This window comes from Tigriopus californicus, chromosome 9, assembly GCF_007210705.1.
Source record: "Tigriopus californicus strain San Diego chromosome 9, Tcal_SD_v2.1, whole genome shotgun sequence".
NCBI lineage: Eukaryota > Metazoa > Arthropoda > Copepoda > Harpacticoida > Harpacticidae > Tigriopus > Tigriopus californicus.
Genome location: NC_081448.1, coordinates 7,672,191 through 7,689,400, shown reverse-complemented (window position 1 = coordinate 7,689,400; position 17,210 = coordinate 7,672,191). Strand labels below are relative to the sequence as shown.

General features: G+C 39.7%; 1 protein-coding gene and 1 long non-coding RNA gene across 5 annotated transcripts in view; one reads left to right on the top strand and one right to left on the bottom strand.

The window, feature by feature from the left end:
* Positions 1-1,326: 1,326 nt before the first annotated feature.
* Positions 1,327-1,982, bottom strand: LOC131887020 (uncharacterized). Its single transcript, XR_009373974.1, has 3 exons — positions 1,906-1,982; positions 1,655-1,840; positions 1,327-1,592 (listed from the first exon to the last, which is right to left on the bottom strand). It is a non-coding gene; the product is annotated as an uncharacterized LOC131887020 (long non-coding RNA).
* Positions 1,983-3,804: 1,822 nt separating this feature from the next.
* LOC131887015 (inositol 1,4,5-trisphosphate receptor-like) overlaps positions 3,805-17,210 on the top strand; it is a 98,132-nt gene continuing 84,726 nt past the window's right edge. The window contains exons 1-5 of one of the 4 annotated variants that reach the window (XM_059235502.1): positions 3,830-4,025; positions 4,114-4,314; positions 4,392-4,505; positions 4,603-4,673; positions 12,177-12,289. In XM_059235502.1, coding sequence (XP_059091485.1) covers positions 4,405-4,505; positions 4,603-4,673; positions 12,177-12,289 — 285 coding nt within the window. In that variant the 5' untranslated portion in view covers positions 3,830-4,025; positions 4,114-4,314; positions 4,392-4,404. Of the gene's footprint in view, positions 4,026-4,102; positions 4,315-4,391; positions 4,506-4,602; positions 4,674-12,176; positions 12,290-17,210 lie in introns of all 4 variants that reach the window. The other 3 variants (XM_059235501.1, XM_059235503.1, XM_059235500.1) reach the window with 3 other exon arrangements.

Sequence of the window (17,210 nt, the reverse complement as noted above, 5' to 3'; positions counted from 1 at the left end):
ACACAACACACTCAGACCGGTCGTTTGAAAAGATCAGGAACAACAAAATGTTGCGACTGCTCTCAACAAAAGACGGGACCGAACTGGAAAGGGTTACTTCCGGCGCCGGGGTTTGAACCCACGACACCTAGGGAGAGGATTCTTGCCTTGTTAGCGCTGCCTCTTAGACCGCTCGGCTACACCAGCTCCTTATGTCATTTGAGTTAGATGCGATTCAAAGAACCGGCCTTTGCTGCCACAGCCAGATTGGTGGTTAACGTTTACGATGGATTTCTAGAAGACCTGGATGGCGCACGGCAAAAAGAAGGTGACCCATACAAGGGAAAGAGGCGATCTCTCTGTTTGTCAGAAAGAGCCACCCTTGACATCATTTTCAGTGCTTCTTTCTTCATGGAAAATACAAAAATAACAATAGTTATGAATTATTAAGACAATCATCTTCCAAACAGAAGATTGATTTCAAACTTCCACACTGATATATTTCAACAAAAACAAGTATGTACATCTTTCAAGCTTGTTGAGAGGTCTGGGAACAACTTAAGGGTAAAAAAAAATTAAATAGCTGCAATTTGAATACATAAGAGTTGAGAGTTGGATTGAAGAATTTAATTCCCACCGTGTACTCCCCAAAGTATGAGTGGCATGTTAACACCAATTTGTATTTCTTTTGAAACAACTAGGACTTTATACAGCTAGGGAAATCTGCTTTGATAACTTTTACTGAAAGACAATTTTCTGTTTTTGGTATAGTGTAATTCATAATGCGTTTCAATGGTCAAGGCAATTTGAGGCTCAATTCTTCATACTTCTGATTTTAGGCATTCACTTTAGTGGTGTTAAAGTGAGTATTAAAAGTTATTCTTATTCTTATTCCAGGATGAGACAGTGATTCCTGTAAAACATATTGTAAAGGACTAAGACCAATTAGTTCCCACCATGTACTCCCCAAAGTATGAGTGGCATGTTAACACCAATTTGTATTTCTTTTGAAACAACTAGGACTTCAAACAGCTAGGGAAATCTGCTGTGATAACTTTTACTGAAAGACAATTTTCAGTTTTTGGTATAGTGCAATTCATAATGTGTTTCAATGGTCAAGGTAATTTGAGGCTCAATTCTTCATACTCCTGATTTTAGGCATTCACTTTAGTGGTGTTAAAGAGAGTATTAAAAGTTATTCTTATTCTTATTCCAGGATGAGACAGTGATTCCTGTAAACCATATTGTAAAGGACTAAGACCAATTGGTTTAGTATAGTTGTTTAGAGCTAATAGAGGTTATAGTTAACTATGGCATATGTTCAGACTTTAATTATTGCAAGGATCTCAGATATTTGTGTGATTAGGCCACAAACCCAAGACTCAGCTTCATCATTACATTTTAAGAAGTGAGCATATAAAGTTTTTGGATTAGTATGACAACTCTTGCGGAATTTCAAAATGAACTGATTTTCAAAACGAACTGATTTTTGAGGAATTCAATTTTTTTTTTCATTTGGCTTCAAATCACATCACTATTAGTTATGCATTGACAAACAGAAACTTTGGTCGAAAACAAGAGATATCCACATGTTTCTGCCACTTTCAACTAGACTTAAATGAGAGTTTAGAACATTAAGTACCAGAAGTGTCACTACTTGCTCATTCTTTCTTACCTCTTCATTGTGATTTTTGGCTTCAGAATTTCCCTATGGACACAATCTTGGTGATTTCGCCATATTGGTATTGGGCAGTTGAAAGTGAAATTCATATTTGACCACAATGCAATGGAAAATACCCTCGTGTTGAAAACACTGTAAGAACAGCTTCACTTAATCATTGATAATCATGCCTAGGGTGCCCTAGACAAAATATGGTCAACGATGATGTTATTTTGACTCTAAATTAACGTAGATTAATGAAGTACCTGAGTTCAGGCGATTTTTTTGCCGTCATGGCCACTTCTTGACCCGAGCACAACCAGGGTTCGAACAGATTTGATAGCCAAAGCCAGCTTGACTTTTTATTGGTATTTAGTTATTGGGCATGGACATAGTTTAACCATGAAATGAAGTTGAAAATAATTACAAGCATTTCCACACTAATGCAGTTCAAAATATTTGATATTTGGTAACTTTCCTTCAATGAGGTGTAAATATTAAACCTTATCATTAGCCTCCTCCTTTAAAAAGAGAAGCCCTGAACGAGCAATTTCAAGGCCAGTAAGACGAGTCGAAAATTCCAGCCCATTTCGCCACTTAATGCCAAACTGTTGACGCAGCCAATCTAGCCAAGACTAAGTCAGCCTGAAGACATAATTCAGGCTGAATTGGCGGTGCTACTTTGTCGTCTCTCCCTTGTAGGTCACTCAAGAAAGGGAATATGTGACTGAGCGGAGTCCAACTCTTTCTTTAGGTGTTCGTGGCGAAGCAAATAATGCTTACGAAAATGGGAAGGAAGCTCCTGAAGATGTTTAGGGATGGGTGAAAGTGATGCCTGGTAGTTCAAAACACTGGAGGCCTCACTCAAAGTATTTAGTAATATAGTTATGAGAGAGGACAAAATCACTGAAGAAGATTGAAAAAAAAGTGCTTTCAGTTACATGACTTACAACTTATCTGTGTGGTATAGGTAGAAAGATAAGATCATTGTCATATTATTAGAATTCTGTTTCATATGATGTTAGTTTCATTTCTTCCTTTTTACTTTCCTGGATGGATTTATCGCCGTTTTATGCGCTTCTGGTTTGTATGTAAGCGTTGTTTGTGTGTCAATTGCTTGAGCTGATGGAGGAGAGCCACAGCTCTACCTGTGCCTGTGTGTGCGGGTGTATATGTTGTGATTGAAATAAGTCTAATAGTAAATACATTAAGGAAAACGCAAGTTTCCTGAGGGTTTATCCGACAAAAGAATCCCGGCGTTACACAACGACTCGAACAATTAAAAGCGATTCGACATAACAAGAGTGGCTTTAAGCCATCTAACAACTTTTTGCATTTATTTTCAGGATGTACATATCACACTTTCTGGCATATCTTTTGAATTTAAGCATTCCTTTTGGGGGATTGGTCAACGATTATGGTCCTCTTTGCCTCATTTTTTCTTGAATAGTAGTGGCCACCCTACGACCGAAGCAATTACTACTAAGCGTGAAAATTCTATGATTGGAGAGTATGAACAGTTTCGACCTGCTTTAAGAATTAAGAAAATCGCACGTTGACTGATTCAACATCTTTTACGAATTTTTCAACTAGCGACTATGAATCCTATTTCCAATTTCGTTTTGACTCAGATCAATTTTCCACAAGAGTACGTTAATTTTATACTTCAACATATTCAAGCTTGGAAATATCCCAAACTGGATATCTACATCGATCAGTGTATAGCCTTACACGGGTCTTACTTTACACCAATCTAACTTACACTATGCGTGTCAGTTTGTCTTTTTTTATGTTTGTGAAAAAAGGGTTGATTAATGCACATTGAGTTATAAATAATGTTTGTGAGTTTGTGATAATCATTATTATTATTATTATTATTATTATTATTATTATTATTATTATTATTATTATTATTATTATTATTATTATTATTATTATTATTATTATTATTATTACTATTATTATTATTGTTGTTGTTGTTGTTGTGATTGTTGTTGTTATTATTGTTATTATTACTGTAAAAGCATTTGTTTTATTTTCATTATTTGACATAATTAGAAATGAAACAAAGTTCAGACTAGAGAAAGGGTGATAAATGTGTGTTTCCCTTTTTATATAGAACTTTAGGTAGGTTGCGTGATTCTTCAACAAGGCAATCAACAGATTGTGATTTTATCTCGAACGTGCCTTCCGTAAACCTTACAGAGTAGTGACTGATAAACAAAATCTGAGCCCACAATCATGGAGCTTCCATGAATCAAGACCCAGCCCACCCTTCTAAAAAATCGAAGGTAGTGCCTATGGCTCGGGCCTGGAAGTCTGGCCTTCCTCCCAGTTGCCATTGATCACCTCATATCGCTTTGTTATCATCTGATAATCTGAGGGGGTTAGTTCAATCACATTTCTAATAATCAAAGAACAAGAAAGGTAACTTAGAACGTGATTGGTAAACCATCTCATCAGACCTTTCTCAGTCAGGTATTGCTCGTGATGAGTCTAATGACTATTTGGGGGCCATAATTATGACAGGAAAGTAATTAAGATATTTTGGATGAACATGGACTTGACGTTGATGATGACGACACTCAGAATGTAAGAGTGCTGTGGGGCCGACTTATATTGCTTGATCCAGCCTCTTCATTACAACCTTTACATCGGTTCTCATCGACTCAATGGTGATGGTCTGGCCTCTCCAGTAAAGCTATGAGACCCTTGTGAATCATCCAATCATTCATTCCTTTTCTCTTTGTAGTGCTCTCGTCAAAATGAGCGAAACAATAATGAATAACACCAGCTTCTTGCACATGGGTGACATTATCTCCCTCTACGCCGAAGGAACTACTTCAGGGTTTCTTTCGACTCTTGGGTAAGTCAACTCGGCATCACATGTCTAAGAAAGTTGCAATATTTTATAAAAATTTCTAGATGGGTGTGCATCCACTCATGATCAATTTATTTTTCAGGTTGGTAGATGATCGTTGCGTAGTATCACCAGAGGCTGGCGATGTAACGAATCCTCCAAAGAAATTTCGAGGTAATGTGAAGCGAAGTTTGAAGGTGTCATTTTAGGCCATTTTTAATGACCTCGAATTTTCACGTCGAAAAAAATTCAAAGACTCAAAGATATTCACAAAGCATATTGCGTTTTTCTGCTCTCTGTAGGTCAGAAATTGAACACACGTCAAAATTAAATGAAAACCAAGGATTTATCATTAACATGAAACTCGTCCATCTTATTCATAATTTCTTAGCAGAGCTCTTGATTGGTGAAAAAGATAAAAAAGAGATCATTGCACCAGTATCCCCCTCGTCCGATATCATTGAAACAATAGCATTTAACTAGCAAGTTAGATCCGAAATCCTTGTATTCGTCGATTGATCGCAAATCAAGTGATTCTCGTTCGATATTTTGAATGAGACAGCTTTAGCCCATGATTGACAACCATTTTCTCTAACAATTATCTGAGAATGTCAATCATAAATGAGAAAGAAAAAAGAGTAGACCACTTTACTTTGGAGTAACCACTTTCAAAATCCTGTAATTTCTATGTTGGAAAGATAGCGCCAAAGAAGTTCGTTCAGGAAAAAATTTGAAAATACCCCGCTAAATGCATGAATTGCACGTCTGCCTACAAATTCGTGACTGACGTAAGTCAATTGTTGAATTAGATCGATGTTGATTTACAAATGCTCGTTTGACCATTTCATAAACTTGTTACATTGTGACAAAACTGACTGGTTTCGTTGCACATCATTTCAGACTTGATTATTCCATGTTCAAAACCAGATTGATATTCAAACGTCCTTTGAAACTAAGACATAGTTTTGTTATTTTTCTAAGTTACAATCGTGTTTTTACCATAAATTGCAAAATAAAGAGTGCTTTTTCGTGGTTGAAACTCACGCCAGACCTATTTGGCACTGTCGGCAAGACTGATTAGAGAGGTCTGGTATAGGACTTGTCATGAAGCAGGATACAGATCACAAAATTGTCAAATTGACGGGTTCAAAAAACTGATGGGTTTATTTTATAGAGGAGTGAAAGGGATCAGAGATACAAGGGAATCAATCCCCATTCTTCAAGATTTGTTGGTGTCCTGATTTGCTTAAAACAAGCTGTAACAGCTGACTTACAAATCGAAGAACTCTGGATTGCTACAAATCTAATATTGTTTGGGTGGAAACGGCCTTGTGATGAGAAGCCTAATCATCAGGGGGTGTAAACATTGCTTTAAACATGAGTTGAAATTTCAATTTCGTTTCATCGAAAATTCACCAATTTTTAAGAACTATTAGATTATGGTGCGATAATGTAGTATGTTTTGTGGGTGTCAATTGCTGACGGTTGACGAATATCGTAGGATATGACTTGTAGTCACGTAGCGTTGCGAGGTGGCTTCCGCGGAGGCCAAAATTTCCAAAAGTGGCTACTTTTGAAACTCAATGACCAAAAGGACAATCATCTGGCCGCCAATCCTGAATTTGGTCTCCATGAGGCTACTTTTAAACGCAATGATCATCCTTATCATATACCATCCTAATCATAAACCATCCTAATCATACACCACCCTAATCATATACCATTTTAATCATATACTATCCTAATCATATACAATCCTAATCATATACAATCCTAATCATATACGATCCTAATCATATACCAACATAACTCTACGCACCTGAAAATTGAAATAGCTATTTTCCAAATATATCACAAATTTATATATGGGAAATGCCACCCATGTGGCAAATATTTACAAAACGACACAAACTTTCCAACAAGCACAATTATTTGCGGCTTGAAGGAGAAAAAATAAAGATATCTCCTGGCCTATTAGTCGCGGTAATTTTTTGCCGAAAGGATTTGCCCCCGAAAGCTTGAAGTTTCCTTCCGTTATGTTATCATGAGTAAAATGATGAGAGTAAAAGCCACTTTGGAGGTCGAAAGTGGAGCTAGTAACGAGTTAGTTTTGGGTCGTTACAATCATAGTACGAAATGCCCAGACAACTCCTGATCGATACCCCTTACCTCACATACATGACTTCTCTGCCCATTTGGCTGGTTCAACGCTTTTTTCCAAGATCGAGCTCTAAAGCATACCCCCAAATCCCAATGGCAAATGAAGATTGAGAGAAGACTGCTATTATCACCCCATTCGGTTTGTTCTTATGCAAACGAATGCCATTCGAGTTGCGAAATTCGGCTCAAACATTCCAGCGCTTTATTGATGAAGTTACCCGTGGTCTAAAAAGTGTGTTTGCTTATATAGACAATATTCTTGTTGCGTCATGTTCAGCTACTGAACACAAAACACATCTGCGTGAACTTTTTTGTCGTCTCAATGGATATAATCTCGTCATAAGCAAGGGGAAGCGTGTGTTTGCTACTCATCAATTAGAACTCCTTGTTGAAGGATCACTTAGTGGCATACATGATGTCAAGTCAAATGTTCCCCAAGGCTCCATCTTAGGGCCCCTTCTTTTTAAAATATTCATTACCGCTTCAAAAGCTTAGTACTACTGCCAGTCTCTCTTCTTATGCTGATGTAGCGACCCATATATACTTCCCTTACCGTAAATACGATCAGTCTACTACCATCTCACGATTCAACACGTTGTCGGGCCAACATGGTCCCGCCACATTGGTGACCCCGACGTCAGCACCCGTCGGTGCTGACCACACTAGGCAACACGCCATCCTCATTCGCCCCCTTCCACACACGCGGAGCTTCATTTCGGAACATTTGGTCGGTCGTTTGGTTCACTTTGGCGGTTGTTTCGGTTTTTGGGCGGTGGTTCCGGGAATTAACCCCGGCCCGTTCCCATTCCGGCCCGTCTTACTCCGTCCCATTCCAATCCATCCCGTTTATACTCCGTTTTTCCATGAGAGGGGGGAACCGCCATTTCCACGTATTGGATTGGCCCCATCCACAGGCCTGAGTGCCTTCTCAATCGGCCTTCAGTGTCAACCGGCCTGATCCTTATCCGTTTGGTCGGATCCCTCGGCCCTCACCGACCTTCCCCGTGCGCCTTCTCAATCGGCCTTCAGTATCAACCGGGCTGATCCTTACCCGTTTGGTCGGATCCCTCGGCCTTCACCGACCTTCCCCGTGCGCCTTCTCAATCGGCCTTCAGTGTCAACCGGCCTGATCCTTACCCGTTTGTTGGATACCTTTGCCTTCATAAACTTCTCCGTGCACCTTTTCAATTGGCCGTCAGCGCCGTCCAGCCTTCATCAAACCAAGCCAGAAGCTGGGGGGAGCTATGTAGCGACCCTGTCTGTCTACTTTCCCGCTTCTTCCTATCTTTCTTCTGTGTACTCTTCTTCCTCCATATATACTTCCCTTACCGTAAATACGATCAGTCTACTACCATCTCACGACTCAACACGTTGTCGGGCCAACATGGTCCCGCCACACTGACAACAAACTGAGTTTCTGGTAGGAATGGCCAAGATTCCAGTAGGCCTGCAAAGGACCTTGAAATAATCTACTCTTTGGTTACTGAGAGCAATATGGCCCTGAACGGAATGGAATTTCGATCATTGATTTTTGGGTTGACGCCTTTGAACTTATAGATAATTCGTAGATGGACTTCCACTGATTAGGATCAAGGGCAACTTGGATGACACTCAGTATAGCCGGATTCTTGGTGTAAATGGCTTCCCTGCCCTTAACAGCCGCTACGGTGGTTGTGTAGTAGGATGGTGCTCCTTGTTACACTTTTGATGTCAGCCGGAAATATCTTGAGTTGAAGTTGAGCTCCAATAGATTTTGGCCCAAGGTATTTTGGCCCCTCTTATCCCCAAACCTGAATCCATTGGATTTCTTCATTTGGAAGGATATTGAAGAGGTCCTCAGAGTCTTCCACCCGATGATGCACTCCCTCATCACGGCTGTGAATGTCAAAAGGGTCGTCATGTCCGACGAGGCCATCATAAAGGCGTTCAAGTACTTCTGGAGCAGGTTGAAGGTGTTCATTGTTGCTAATGGGGGTGTTATGAAAATAAATTACTCCAAATTGTCTGCTTGTCATCTTAATGTAATACCATTTGAACCGTCAACCCCTTGTTCTCCAAGTAGACTTGATTGAAGTTGTTCGTGAAATTTGTGCGAGGCCTGACGGCACAGCTGGAATTTATCTGCTACTTATTTTTATTGGATTTAGTGGTCCAATTTTAATCGTTTTTAGCTCCAAATGCCCAGGTTATACCTTAACATAAATTCCCAATGAATTGATACAGATTATCACTCTCACAACAGTAAAAGATTATTTTTCTTTCTAATGCATTTTCTCAAAATAGCTCAAAATGTCGTATAATCTTACTTAAAACTCTCCAAAAACACGAATTTTCCCAAAAAATACTTTAGAATCAAGGAGAACACATTAAGTTCCACAATCATTTCAAGTTTCACAAACATCAGTGAAACGGTAAAGAAGTTGTTTTTAACAAGCATCGCCAAAGTCTTCAAGAAAAGCCAAAATCCATAAGATTGCCTACTGTATGAATTGTCGTCAGAATTCAAGTGAATATATAAGTAAGTGTACTTTGAACTTCATTTGATAATTGTTTGTAAATTTTGTGGTTTTAGAGGATTTTAAAAAGGGTTCTAAGACATTTTGAGCTATTTTGAGATTATGCATGAGAAGGATGATAACCTTGTACTGTCGTGATATTGAAATTCTGTATCAATTGTTTGGAAATTTACCTTATGTTATGATTTAACAGGGACATCTGGAGCTAAAATGATGCTCAAAGTAGGATATGTTAAGAGAACGAAATTCAAGAAAAAAATCATATTCTGAAAATGAGCATTTTGATGAAAACAAACATTACAGCCAACCTACGTATATGTATGCCGGGCATAGACTGAATTTGTGATTTAATTCAGTTTCCCGGATTGTTGAAGCAAACAATATTCTGATATTGAACCAATATTTTAGTACAGTGACAGAACTGCACCAAAAATGACATATTTTTTAGTTTTGTAGCACAACTCACTCGATAGTTGAACATTCAATTGGTTTCATGAGCGAGACTCAAAATGTTCAAAATTAGTGTTGCAGCACTACATTTTTCTGAAATTTCCTTTGCTTCACTTGCCCTATATAACTAACTGGCGGATAAATAAATCATATAATAAGTTCAAAGTAAGGGATATAAAAACTATATAGGGCTGCCAATTTTCATCTATAAGGTTTTTTTATAAATTTCAGTTTATATTGTTATTAGGCATATGGCACTATGCACTATTAGGCACTGTTGGCCACTAACCTTGCCAGCCCGATGGTGAAGAGCTCTGTGCAGCACATAAAATGCATCCATGCCTTATTTGCATATTGGGGCACGCATTGAGGAATTTGGTGAACGTGGCATTGGCCGATTTGAGGGCGGATTGGGCGGAGTTGGGAAGCCAAAGGTGAAGGCCGTAAAGCAAAATGGGGGAAATGTAGATCCGGAAGAGTTGAAGGGCTATTGGAAGGGGAATATTCTTGATTGGAAGTTTATTGCAGATGTATCAGATCCTGGCCCTGGCCTTGGTTATTGGAGAGTTCATTTGATTGGTGAATGAAAGTTAAATGGAAAAGGTGAAACCAGCATGGTTGAAATACTTGACGATTTCAATAAGACTGTTGTTGATATGGATGGCTGTGGGAGGCAAACTACCTTTTTGGAAAACCCTTTGCATTTGTCTCGATGGTATTGGCTTGAAAGTCGTTCTCATGGCAGTAACCGTGGAGTGCATTGATGTCATTTTGGAGTTCCAGGGCTGAATCAGCCAAGAAAACCAGGTCGTCTGCATATTGGAGAGATTGAATGATGATTGGTTGATCGAGTGTAAGAGCTATGGGTAGGTCAGATACCTAGAGACTAAAGGGAATTGACCATAATGGATCCCCGTGCGGAAGGCCAATAGAAGTGAAGTAGTAAGGGGATATGTCCTCATCAGAGCGAACAGAGCATCTGAGTCCCCTATAGATGTTTTGACAGCAGAACACAGATTGAATGTGGGGCTCCCTACAGTTAGAATTTGAGAAATAACCACGTTCGGTCCACCCCATCAAATGCTTTGGAGAAATCCACAAAGCATCCATACACTCTCCTCTTATTGCTACTGTCCGAGTGCACAATTTCCTTTAGGAGAGTAGCCGAAGCGATCCGTATCATCAGCCAATCCGGAGAAGCGGGCAGCTAGTAGGGTGGACATCATCTTCATATGTCAATTTCTTCATTGGCGATCGTCCGATGGTTGTCTGGAATGTACCTGGGCCCCTTTTATGGATGAATATGATTGCTGACTCCATCCACTCTGGTGGAAAGAAGGGGAATGTGGGCTTAATGGATGTTGGAAGAGCGGCTGCGCTTTGGTCCGGAGAAGTGAGAGTTGGAAAGGAGAGACCCCAGATGTTGATGGGCTTTGCTCTTCATCTTCTTGAAGGCCACGTCCATCTCGGACGTGACCTTCACCAATGCTGTTTCCGATGTTGATGAAAACAGAGTTCTTGTCAGCGGAGGAGAAATTTACTCACGGGAATCTCTGAGTTGGTGGTGGGCTTTTTGACACGTGTGTACAAGCCCGCCATCCGAAACGAGGCCGATGAAGAGAGCAGGTTCTCCACTTCCCACCTTTGGTGGACTCACTCGGCGCTCCGATATGCAATTCTTGATATTGCATTTTGTTCAAAAGTCTCCGTGGTTTGGCTTGAGTTGTCACTTCGCAACTTTTGGAGCATTTGACCCTTCAGCTCTCGAGGTTAGGCTTTTTCGTCTTGAACTGGTACGAATTCCATTCTTTGTTACGGTAAATAAGTCCGCAAAAGCAAAATTAAAAAAATCAATCAATAAGAAATAATGTTTAAAAGGCAGGGAAACAGAGTGCCATGTTTTGGTCGGGAGTTATCCAGTAAACACAAAACCCCTATAATGTTATCCCCGAGGGCGGCAAAGTAGTTACAACCAAATGATGGGCGATCAAGCGCTGCCAAGGATCAAAGGACATGAATGAGAGTATTATTTTTGTTTTCAACAAGATCGAGTTCCAAGCTGTTAGGTCAAAGCGATGCAATTGTGGTGTGAAGAAAATTTGAGGAATTCTTGGCCAAAGATTATCTGCCACTTTCCCCTCCATATCTCAATGCGATAGACTTCACATTCTAGATTGTTTTAAAAGATATGTCTGGGCCATTAGTTTAAGGAGCATCAGTGGCCTAGAAAATGTGGACTCGGATGCATGTCCCATACTTTTCGGTTTTTAGGTGCACGAATGCTGTGACCAAGGCAAAGAGTGAATTTGACGAATTATGCGTTGTATTCTCCTTCATAATGTGCCACTAAATCTTTTGGTTCGAAAAAAATTGTACTAGAGTTACTTGAAACGAATATATCTTACATTTACCCTGTCCAAACACATAATCATCCCTGCACAACTGCTTTTTTTATGACCTTCTAGGCAATGGTGATTTCGCACTGATTTTTCGGAACTCAATTCCATTCAGATCGATTAAATACATATCTAAATGGATTCTTTTTTTTCAGATTGTCTCTTCAAGATATGTCCAATGAACCGATATGCTGCACAAAAACAATTTTGGAGGGCTGCTAAGCAAAGTTCTCCAAGAACGGACCCTATTCTGTTACGTAGATTACATGTAAGTTGAACTCAAAGAATAGCCACGCATATGTATTTATAACCTTTTGCAGCTCACCAACATTTTCTTTTCATCACAACTAGTCAATATTTCATTGATAATTTTTTTTTCAAAATAGCGTTTTTTCGAGAAAATGGCATTTCCAATCAGTTTTTGGTCCTGGGTCTCCTCTCAGAATTTCGACGAGCCATCAATGATTCAAATTTGTACCATAGATACTCTACTTAATAGAACATTTTGCCCACCAGCGATAGCTGAGATAAAACATGCGATCGTAGCGCCCTTGAGCAATCTATGTATGAAGTTATCTATAATCCTGACCAACAAAATCATTTTTGGAATTTTACTAGAATTGGTAAAAATATATAACTTGTTATTTTTCTGGTTCCTAAGAGGTAGCTTGACGCTACAACCCTGATTACAATTTTGATTGATACCTCATATCGCTCCCCTAAATCCCATAACCACTAAAATAATGAGTAAAAACATGCTCTAAATCATTAAAACCTTGCTGCTAGAGGTCAGCTTTTATGGTGATCCAAGCTGAATTATAATGACGACCTCCACATGTTGAAGAAAGTTGTCAATTAGGGATGTTTTTTCTCTGGGCCATACTTTCTGTCATATTCCGACTTTGATATATATAGATGTATATATAATCTGAGAATCCACCTTCAAACATCGCAGAATCTATGACAGAAAAAGTTTTTCAACTCTGAAAACTTTCATAGTGGCCCTGCATGTTTGCCTATGGTTTGGTTTTTCAAAAGAGGGGGAACAGGATGGGGAGATGGGGACATTTTTGTAATGCTGAAACAAGTGAAAATTGTGTTTATTTGGCCATACCTTGATTTCAGTAAAATTATGCATTGCCGTTTTGTCCAAAATTGTGCCACATCTGATGCATTTCTTGGGAAAGCAGCCATGAGAACACTGATTGCCTCCGCAGTTGAAAACACTAACTTGAAAACCTTGAAAACCTCTATTGAAACAGTAATGTATGTACTCTATCTGCACCAAACACCAGTGATGGGGATCAAATTGAAAATCACGGGAGGTTGCGACCAGGGCTACAAATCTACATTTTCAATGGCCTATGACATTACTGGTGGAATCTCCGAAACCCGTTAGTCAGCCTCAAAAAGGAACCCTGATTTTTCTTCTGTCAAACCAGGGTTGCCTTTGTACTCAAACTTAAGTTAAGGCGGATGCTTTCGCTATCCACGTTTTCAGGCAACCTTGAATTTGAAATTAGATTTGATCCCATCACTACTAAACACATAGCTATGTTATTTTTAGAGAGATGAATTGATGATCATACAAGTGATGCATGATTCACAATTCAAACGCGTCAATTTGTGCCCAAACGTGTGCTGTGCATTAATCAATTGCTCTGAAGTATGAAACTGAAAGTGCAATAAGATAAGATTGCCGAGGCACAACTTGCATTCTTGCAAAGCATCCTCGAAGCTGAGGAAAATATGAAAATTTTCTTGAAATTTAGGCCAAAAAACGCCTAAAGTCAGTCAAAAACGCCAGCAACCCACCTAAATCAGCCTATCCGTCAATGCTGAAAATTTCCCCGCCGCACAAAGTTCAAAAATGCCAGAAAACGGCCAGATTCTTTTTCCCCGCCAAAAGAATAATCTCCCCGCCAGATAGAATCTAAAAACGCCAAAAGTAGCAAAATCTGGCGGGCTGAACCGCCATCTGGCAGCACAGAGTGCCTTTCTCGATGGAGATGGGAGTGTGACTACTGAATGAAATGAGTATAGGGCTTGTCAAGTGAACTGTTATTTCATGGAGTAAAATCAAAAACAACATGCTCAGCCAAATTGCATTGCACATGCATTAAATTTTGACAATTATTTCATTTTACATGCTTGTCTAAGCAAATATCATTGTGGCATTAAACCAATTTGATAGTGCGTTCACCAAATTACACCAAGCATTTATTTTGTTAGGTTTTGTAAAAACTCAAAATCACTCCATTATTGAAAATTCAATGGGCGGATGGAGCAAGTCAACTGTGTTGTTTGGGTTAGTTCTCCCTCCCCAAAATGCCCAAAATCAGGGTTCCGGACCACTTTTTTTCTTGAATTTCCTTTACTTGACATGCCCTATTGGATGACATCTAAAGATTTTGTTCATTGATTAACAGTTTCAGAGCCCAACTTCTTAAGGCCAAGTAATGAATCTTAGATCGAGAAAAGGTTGTCCTATACTACACAAGTTGAATCTTTTCTCGATCTAAGATTCACTTCTTAGCTTTCAAAACCTGGACTCAGGCCCCCCTCATACTCTTGGGTTCTGAGTTGGTGTTTTCCTGTGCCAAAATAAACCACAATCAATGTATTTTTCTTTACTTTAAACCATCATGGATCGAGTGAGTTAAGGCATAGCCCAGTGGACATAGGCCACTGGAATCACGAGTTCTAGTCGTCTATGGTTAATGGCTGCAAATGAACACCTTGGTTCGAATGGCTGGGAAGGGTGCTGTCGTCCATTAAACATGTTTTTATCTGGCAAACAATCTTTGAACATGTTCAAACCTAAAGATGTTTGCAATATGGCCAACAGTGTTTGTGAAATGGCTAATTATTTGCCGAATTCTTTGTCGTGTAGACTCACCATTACTCACTGTCACCCAGATTAATGGTAGTGTGGCGATCAGCTAACCAGCTGATTGTTGATTGCTCCCCCCTCATTCGATTACTAACTTTCGTCGTGTTCATACGCCATTGTACGAACTCATATGATGCCACATTTAATGTGTGTGGATTGGGTTTGATTTGCCATTGCTGGTTTGGAAAACTACACCCAGTGACATCTGGCAAATTATACTTGTGGAGATATTGAAATTGCGCTCTTACTTCTATTTGAACAGTGGATCATAGAGGAAGTAACTCCTGGAGAGTGCAATGAGAGCTGGCCAGGCGGACTAGTTTTCAGAGCGAATGAATGTCAGCTGAGCAGCTGCTAGGGTATAGTTTCTGATTGTAGAGGCGCTACTTTCCATCAACTAGAGTTGCACTGTCCACTGGTTACCAATTCAGAAGCAGTGAAAAAACACAAGCTCGATTTTTACTCTTCTATGTTACTTCTTCTATGATTGGATGAATACGTGGCAACATTACAAAATCATGCTTCTCGTGGACTGGACTCAAAGTCATCTTACATTAATAATGCTGTGAAACCGGACAAATTTCGAACCCTATTTCTCATCAAATCGTATGGACACTTTCCCGCTACCCGAAAAACATGGTTATTTGTGCTCATGCTTGGAACTGATGCTTCATTGTATGATGGAGACGCAAATTGAGTCTACCGCAGAGATTATGGGCGAACGTGGATACTTACACGGACCGCGAGAGATTTTTCTTCCCAATGTACCTGTTTTGAGGAGACAATACAATTTCTTTCGTTGCGACCAAAAAGAAGGAGAAATCATAAGTGATTGGTACTCAGGGCTGCAGTTGGAGGGGCAACAGGCCGAGTTGGACAATCTTGACGAGGATGATATATTCATCATATCCAGTAACTGGAACGTGCGACCGAAAACTTAGAGCCAGACCAAGCCAACCCGATAAAATTTGATGGACATTGCACGTGCTTGGGAAACGGCGGCCGAAGTGGACTCAAATATTTCCTTGGGAACTGAAGGACAAGGAACTGCGGCTAAACTCTCAAGTTATCGACAAGAAAAGAAAAGAGCTTTGAATCTAATACCCAACGAGATAAATCAAACAAGTTAGTAAATGCAGTTCTGATAGATCAAGATGCACTCGTTGTCGGTACCAAGAGCATGTAAAGGCTGATGCTTGTCCTGCGAAGAAGAGAGATTACAACTATTGCGGAAAAATGGGCCACTTTGGGACGGTATGTTCCAAGCGTCAAGCAAAAAAGGAAAATAGATACAAAGAGAGACCTAAGTCTGTTTTCAAGTCGGAATCAATGTCGTCATCAACGGTGTCTGTCCGCCCAATTCAAGGTTCCCATGAGACTCCACGATCAAGAATGGAAATATATCCAAACGTGGGTTCTCCTTTTAGAATGAGTTTGTTGCCCGATACTGTGGCTACCGAGACATTGATCTCAGCTGATCTGGTTCATAGCTATGGGATCCAAAATCGTACCGAGATGAAGAAAGAAATCGTTGCGGCAAACAAGTCTCTTCTGATATGTCATGGATTTATCAACTTGACTTTACGACACTTTGGATAGAATGAAACGAAACTATCCGCTTTTGTTACCCCGGATTTACAGGATGAAATGCTACTGTGGCGGCATTTTACTTTCCGTTACAGGATCATTTGTTCATGGTCACGCTGTTTGTTCAATTTGTTGTGTTTGTGATAGACCACGAGGTTATGAAAGGATTAAGTTGAAGTTGCATTCCTAAAAAACACGAATTAAACCACTAGAAATACCAAGTGCGTTTGTTCCTATTAGGAGATAAACTAAGTCAATGCAACCCAAGGCGTGTAGCGGTTACATCGTTTAATTCTCTCGTGGATTCAACTTCTGCGCCATGAAGAAACCAAGTGGCAAATTGTATGGTCGTTAAAAAATGTACTCTGAGATGATAGCTCGGCAGCTTGCATACACTAGAGGTTGCGTTGCTTGCCTTTCGAGCATGACGTAGCGTATTGTAACTTTTGAAGATTTTCTTGGTTGGAATAAAAAATGTTACGGGTTCGAATCCACAGAAACCTTTTTATATTAAGTTGATTTTATGATAAACTAAATGTTGGGAATTGATATAAGAAGGCAAGTTGGTGTATGCCAAATTGTAAGATCCATTCATCTGACCCCCACAAGAAAAGGACTTAAGCAATAATGGTTCAATACAATAGTTTTAGTTGGGCTGGGTTGAAAAGGGCTCAACCAATCTCTAAACACACAAACAAAGCCCAAATGT